Genomic DNA, 7,318 nt, shown 5'->3' with positions numbered 1-7,318 from the left:
AGTCAAGCCTCAGGCATTAGTTACACCACATTTAGAGAATAATGACAAGAAAGAGATCGTCCTCATTCAGTACAGATGCAATTTCTTTTCTGTTTTTCTTCTTTGGTCGGTCGTGGGGCTTGATCTCTGGGCTTGGGCACTGTCCCTGAGCTGATCAACTCAAGGCTAGCACTCTACCACCTTAGCCACAGCACCACTTCCTGTGTTCTGGAAGTCCAATGGAGAGAAGAGTCTCACAGATGTTCCTGCCTGGGCTGGCTTTGAACCTCGATCCTCAGATCTCAGCCTCCTGAATAGCTAGGATGACTGGTGTGAGCCACAGGCACCCGGCTCTTCTTTTGAAAATCACATATATATCACAGGACTCATAAAGAGACTACAGATGTCACTATAAATAGAGCTAAAGAGCCCAGGCGCCAGTCTGGTCTATGGAAGCCAGGAGCACAGAGGACTTCCTGCCCCGGGGGCTATGCCAAGTGCTGGCGGACCCAGCTGGCTGGGCAGCATCACACAGCCTGCCACCTCCTCTGGAAGCTGGCAGGGAGACCCCAGCACCTCTACAACACAACTCATCTTTGTGTGGCATCCATATCTTCCTCAAACACAAATCTCCACATAAAGATTCAACGCCCAGGGCTGGGAAGGTAGCTCAGCGGTAGAGTGCATGCCTTGCAAGCATGAGGCCCTGGGTTCGATTCCTCAGCACCACATAAACAGAAAAAGCCAGAAGTGGCGCTGTGGCTCCAGTGGTAGAGCACTAGCTTTGAGCTGAAGAACTGAGGGACAGCGCCCAGACCCCATGACCGGCAAAAAAAAAAAAAGATTCAACGTCCATCCTCCAAGGGCTTCTGAAAATAGGTGTGGGATTGAGACAGGATAGATAAGGAGACAGAGAAAGAACTATTTTCAACAAACATACAAAAAGCCAGACTTAGAAGTTAAAACTAGGCAAGTAAACCAGTCATCAGTGACTCACGCCTCTAATCCTAGCTACTCAAGAGGCTGAGATCTGAGAATCATTGGTGCCAAGCCAGCCCAGGTAGGAAAGTCCATGAGACTCTTATCTCCAATTAACACCCAAACAGCTGCAAGTGGATCTGTAGTTGAAGTGGTTGAGCACTATCCTGGAGCAAAAGAAACTCAGGGACAGTGCCTAGGCCCTGTGTTCAAGTCTCAGGATGGACAGTATTGGCGCACAATCTAGCATCTCTCTCCCCCCCCTTCCCACCCCGCCCTGCATTTTTATAAATACTCCGGCTCAGCAACCTCATGTGTCTGGCATGAGAAGAATCCAGGCAAGACTCCAATACAGTGTAAATGATGATAGTTTATTAGACCAGAAATATGGAAGATAAAAAGACCTTGTGGCGCACCTGTATCACAGGGAAAGACAGAACTTCAGCCTGTCTTCCAAGGTACAAAGACTGACCTTCCATTAAATAGGGAGAATTTAGGGCAGGGAAGCACAGAACAGAACAAGTAACAGGCAGGCGATCTCATACTCATTGTCTCAGGAAAGCTCAAGTGGGACCTTGTTAAAGAATTGTCTATGCTTGGCAGCCGGGCCAGTCTTCGCTGGATTCCAAGATGGCTGCCAAAATGACTGCAGAAGAGAACAGCTCAGAAGCCTCATGCCCCTCCCCACTGGCCTACGGGGCACCATCATGATCCTGAAAGTAGGGGTTTACTGAATTACACTTGACCTGTAGAGCAAGGTTTTACTGACCAGTATAGGCTGAGCTAAAGATCCTTCTAGGAAGTATTAGTTGATCTGCCTTGGGCTGGAATGACATAAATCACTGATTCTTATGTGGGAGTAGAATTCTTAAAAATAAAAAAAAAATCTTGTGAAGCCTGGCACCAGTGGCTTATACCTGTCATCCTAGCTACACAGAAGGCTGAGATCTGAGGATCACGGTTCAAAGCCAGCCCAGGCAGGAACATCTGTGAGACTTCTTTATTTTTTTGCCAGTCCTGTGGCTTGAACTCAAGGCCTGGGCACTATACCTGAGCTTCTTTTGTTCAATACTTGAGCCACAGCACCACTTCTGGCTTTTTTCTGTTTATGTGGTACTGAGGAATCAAACCCAGGGCTTCATGCATGCTAGGCAAGCACTCTACCACTAAGCCACCTTCCCAGCCCATCTGTGAGACTCACCTCCAATAAACCACCAGAAAACCAGAAGTAATGCTGTGGCTCAAGTGGTAGAGCACGCACCTTGAGCTGAAGAGCTCAGGGACAGCACCCAGGCCCAGAGTTCAAGCCCCACAACCAACAATAACAACAAAAAAATCTTGTGACTTTTTTTTACTTTATTTCCCACATGGTATGATAATCTGTAAATTAATTACAATGCTTTCTTTTCTCAGAATACCTATGATGTGGGCTGGGAGGTTGGCTCAGTGGTAGAGCGCTTGCCTTGCATGCATAAGGCCCTGGGTTCAATTCCTCAGCACCACATAAACAGAAAAAGCCAGAAGTGGCACTGTGGTTCAAGTGGTAGGGTGCTAGCTTTGAGCTAAAGAGCTGAGGGACAGTCCCTAGGCCCAGAGTTCAAGCCCCATGGCTGACAAAAAAGAATACCTATGCTCTAATCCTCCAGGTTAGATTTACCTTTGCATTTAGTAGTCCCTTACTCATGGCTAACTACATCACAAGGACCACACTCTGAGAAACCAACTGATCGGTTCAGGAAGATTTATTGAGCAGCTACTATATGCCAGGTTGGTCTTTCATTCTAACCATGGAGAAAGGAGCATGAAGTTTACATTCTCCTTGGGGTAGTAGCCAGCCAGGGACATAAAGCAGGTGGGAAGAGAGGATGTGACATGAGCTTGGGAGGCAGGAAGGGCCTTCTCTTTGAGGCCACTATGGAAGAACAAGCAGGAGCCCAACAGCAGACTGGGAGAAAAGCATCTGGGTAGATTTGTCAGTTGTTTCCCAAGTCCCTCTCAACCCAAGAATGCCCCAAAGGAAACCAACTCAGAAGAATAAAAGCTCCCACCTTTATTATGGGGGCTTCCGGAGCTGGACAGAAGATTGCTGCAGGAATGGATTTAGATGGCCCTGACCCTTTTCCTGGACATAGAACCCAGGCTTTTTCTCTGTGGCCAAGTTGGCTCTACACCATCTTTCTTCATGCAAGTATCCCTAAAATCCTGGGCCAGGCCAGACCCCAAGGCTGAGCTGGCAGGGCGATCGGATGGCAGACAGGCCTCTCGGAGCTCCAGTTGTTCATGGGAGACCTGCTGAGCTGCCTTCCTTGATCTGTAGCTTAGGTCTCTGGGGTTGTAGGGCGTGAGCCCAGCACTCAGGGTTACAGAGAACGTGACCCCACCAAAGAGAGGCTGACCCCCATCCCAGCAGGCTGAAGAACACATTAGGAAGACGTGACACTGGGACCTCCTAGAAAGGGGAGGGGGGAGCCATGTGGCCCAGCGAGATGCCCAGGCAGGTGGGCAGGTAGGAACTGGAGGTTCGGGGTGGGGGTAGGGGGGGTCACTTCTTCTTGGCACGATCTGCTGCATCCAGGGCAGCCATGTTGCGGGCAGCTGTGATGAGGTGGATCACGCTGATGACTGACTTGAGAAAGGCGATGGGGGCCGTGATCCAGAGACCCAACCGGAAAAGGCCCACGGAGCCGACTGGGGGGGTGAGGGAGGGAGAGGCCAGCATCAGGGAGAGAGAAAGAATGGAAACATGGAATCAAGGCTCAGAAGACAACACCTTTGTCTCTCCGGGCAGGGTGGGGACCTCCTCCCCCCTTCCAGCCTAAGCCCCTCTCTCCTCTTACCTAAGGGTCCCTCGGAGAAACTGAACAGGTAGAGGAGGCAGTAGAAGAGTTCGTTCCCAGCGCACAGGGTGAAGAGGGCAGGCTGCACACATAAAGCTGTTTAAGGGAAAAGCAGGGACCGGCACCACCCCACATCTACACCCCAACAAGGCCTGTACCCCTGGGGGGGTGGGGACAATGTCCTTAGCAGCAGGTTAAAATCCACACTCTGGCCATGAGCTAGTGGCTCACACCTGTTACCCTAGCTACTCAGGAGGCTGAGATTTGAGGATCAAGGTTCAAAGCCAGCCTGGGCAGGAAAGGCTGTGAGAGTCTTATCTGCGGAAAAAGTACTCAGAAAAATCAGGAACACTGTGGCTTAAGGGGTAGAGTGCTAGTCTTGAGCACGAAGAGGTTCAGGGACAGTGCCCAGGCTCTGAGTTCAAGCCCAAAGACCAGCAAAAAAAAAAAAAAATCCACACTCTGTTCCTTCTGGCTTCTTCCCTTTGCTCTCCAGCCATAGCTCCTCCCCTGGGGTATGCAGGGGCCCTCTGGGCAAGTATCCATTTAGGCACCAATACCTTATTCCACCATGCACCAGCCCACAGGCTGCTCCTTTCTGTCCTCTGCTACTGCGCCCTCCCGACCTGGTTCCAGGGTGCAGCCCAGAACCTTCCATCACTGAGTGAGATGGGGAAGGGCAGGAAACACTTACTCTGGAGCAGGGGGAGGGGCAGGAAACACTTACTCTGGAGGTGTAGTAGATACGAAGCACCGGATTCCCAGAAAGGTCAATCATCTTGTGACTCTCACTGCCTCGGACCACAGAACTTAAGGAGAAAATGGGGGAAAATGCATGAGTTTGCATTGCTACTAGACTCCACCCTAACCCTACCATGAGTCCTATGGGCTGGTCGTGGGGACCAGGAGCGGGTCCCAGGACTGCTTCCATTCTACTGCTGGAAAACAGGGATGCAACTGAAAGCCACACAGTTCCCTAGGTGGAAGCAGAGTTAGGATTCGATGCTCCATTCAGAAGCGCCCCCCACACTGCCTCCCATTTGGAATTCTACCTCATCTATTGGCACTGGTGGCTCACACCTGTAATCCTAGCTATTCAGAAGGCTGAGATCTGAGAACCACAATTCAAAGCCAGCCAGGGCAGGAAAGTCCAGGAGACTTTTATATCCAATGATCTTGCCCTCCATAAAAAGCCAGAAGTAGAGCTATAGCACAAGTGGTAGAGCACCAGGCCCTGAGTTCAAGCCCCAAGACTGACATCAAGAAAAACAAAACAACCCAAAATGTCCTGGGAAATTTCCTAATGCTAACTATAAAAAATATGGCAGAACCGATTCAGAGAGATTGGCCATGCATCCACAAAACAGAACGATCCGATCCCCTCCCACTGGTTACTTCAATTTAATGGGTCAGTAGGTGCCCACAGAAACAAAGCAGACCTGTGCAGATGCAGCCAATGACTGGCCACATCCAAGCTCATGCTGAGCTGGAAGAGAAGCGTGGCTCGAGGGTACAGCAGAGCCAGGTTGACCAATAAACACATGGTAGAACAGCGGTCTGTCAACATGTCCAGCATGGCCCCAAACCGGGTTCCTAAGAAATGAACAAAAACAAAAAAGAACTTGGTGTGTTGTTCTGCTGCTCGGTTGAAATGTCCACAATCTACCCACAGCTGTCAGATGGGCAAGGTCAGGACATGGAGTAGGGAGTGGAAGGGAGCAGTTCTAAACTCCAAAACCAAATCCAGGGCAAGGCCAGGCCAGGTAAGCCTCACAAAGAAGTCTCAGAAGTCTTAGCTGGAGAGCAGATTAATGGCTTTGTCAACTCTCTGGAAGTCACTGGCTTCCCTCCCCACCCCCATCTCAATCTGCCTTCTGGAATGTGACCTCCATCCAGCCTGGGCTCAGGACACAGGAGGCCCTAGCAAAACACCTGTTGAATGGGATTATTCCGAGAGACCTCTTGGCCTGGCCAGGGTCACGTCCAGACTCAGTTAATCCACATCCCTCACAAGCAGGGCATTCCCAAGAGTTTGGTTGCATCCCTTCTGCTACAAACTCTGCCCATTCGGTGTTTCTCTTTCTTTCTTTTTGACAGAGAGGGGGAAGGACGGAGCTGTCAGGACTCGGAGGTTCTGGGGTGGAAAGAGGTACAGGGGAGTTGTTGGGTCTCAGGGCTGGCCGGTAGGAGGTAGCCGTCACCTTGATTAAGGGCTCGAGCTGCGTGTCCATCGAAAGCGTCCAGAAGTCCGCTGAGCAGATAGAAGGAGGAGGCCGTGAGGGGGCAGCAGGGCATGAAGTAGAAAGAAATGATGGCGAAGACGATCCGAGCATAACCTTGGTTGAGAGATCAGGAGAAACAGCACGGGATCAGAGAAGCCTGCTCGAGGCCCGCGGCTCCCCCACCCTGGGGTCTTGGGGGGCGCACGCAAGCACTCACCGATGAGGTTAGGCACGAAAAGGAAGATGTTTTCTCCGGGCATTGCGGTGGTCCCCTTGTGGCCCAGGGCCAGCTCTGGAGGTGCTAATGTGCTCCCAGTCTCGCCTGCTCGGCTTCACCCTCCACCCCGGCGCATGGGCCCCGACAGCGGCGCTCCGGACCCCTCGGATCTCGTCCGGCTCCAGATGTGAAAGCTGCCAGCAGGCCGGAGCATGGGCGGCTCAGAGGTGCGCGAGGCGCCAGGGGCTCGCCCCCCCGCCCTGGCGATGGACAGCGCCTCGCCCCCCCCTAGCAACGATCCCTGCAGCTCCAGCGGGGCTCGGCTTCCGCGCACCCACTCCCTCGCCCCGCTTCGTGGAAAAGAAAAAAGAAAAAGGAAAAGTGGAGAAGGGAGAAAAGAAGCCTAGAAATTAAAAAAAAAAAAAAAAAAAGTCTGCGGCTCCTTTAAGACCTGCCTGCTTCCTTTTCCTTTCTCTGCCTCCGCCCCCTTTACAGCGGCTCGTACCAAAAAATCCAGAGAGGAGGGGAGGGAACCAAACAACCCTGGAGCCAGGCAAAGGAAAGAACTGACAAGGGGAGGAGCGAAGGAGAAGGAGACGCCAATAAAAACCTCTAATTTGATGGTTTCGGAGGTCACAATGTCGTAGAGACGAAGCTGAGGCGGGAAGGTTCCGCCCTCCTGAGTCTTCGCCTCCCCCAGACGCGAGGCGACTTGGTACAGTCCGCATTTTCTTTTCCCCGCCCCCTCAGCCTCAGACCGAGTTTGCTCCGGCCGGCAGGGAAGTGGCGGCTAGAGAGTCCGCCGAGCGCTCGGGGCGGGGCTGTTTCTGGCCTCGGGGGCCCCTAGTGGCGGGAGGATTAGATCCCAGACTCCACCCTGCGTCATCTCCCACTTGGGTGTCCTCAGCGGGCGGTCCCCGCCTCCGAGGAGGCCAGGTCTGGAAGGGGAGGCGGGCGGCGCACACGGGGCATGCTCGGAAAACGCCCCGGCTTTCATTCTAGAACCTCTGAGCTCCTAGCAACCGGGCGGTAGAACCCCTCGCAAACATTAGGCTTTTATAGTAATCGGAGCGCCGCCGTCCTGG

The 7,318-nt window shown here is 52.4% G+C and overlaps 1 protein-coding gene across 1 annotated transcript; it reads right to left on the bottom strand.

Moving 5' to 3' along the window:
* Positions 1 to 2,681: 2,681 nt before the first annotated feature.
* Positions 2,682 to 6,696, bottom strand: Cdipt (CDP-diacylglycerol--inositol 3-phosphatidyltransferase). Its single transcript, XM_013011745.1, has 6 exons — positions 6,234 to 6,696; positions 5,996 to 6,130; positions 5,234 to 5,387; positions 4,522 to 4,603; positions 3,795 to 3,876; positions 2,682 to 3,645 (listed from the first exon to the last, which is right to left on the bottom strand). The coding sequence occupies exons 1-6, from the start codon at positions 6,274 to 6,276 to the stop codon at positions 3,500 to 3,502; spliced, it is 642 nt and encodes a 213-aa protein (XP_012867199.1). The 5' UTR covers positions 6,277 to 6,696; the 3' UTR covers positions 2,682 to 3,499.
* Positions 6,697 to 7,318: the final 622 nt, after the last annotated feature.

The sequence above is a fragment of the Dipodomys ordii genome, unplaced genomic scaffold, assembly GCF_000151885.1.
Source record: "Dipodomys ordii isolate 6190 unplaced genomic scaffold, Dord_2.0 Scaffold14, whole genome shotgun sequence".
Lineage (NCBI taxonomy): Eukaryota > Metazoa > Chordata > Mammalia > Rodentia > Heteromyidae > Dipodomys > Dipodomys ordii.
The sequence above is the reverse complement of the archived record's forward strand: the minus strand, read 5'-3'. Positions and strand labels throughout refer to the sequence as shown.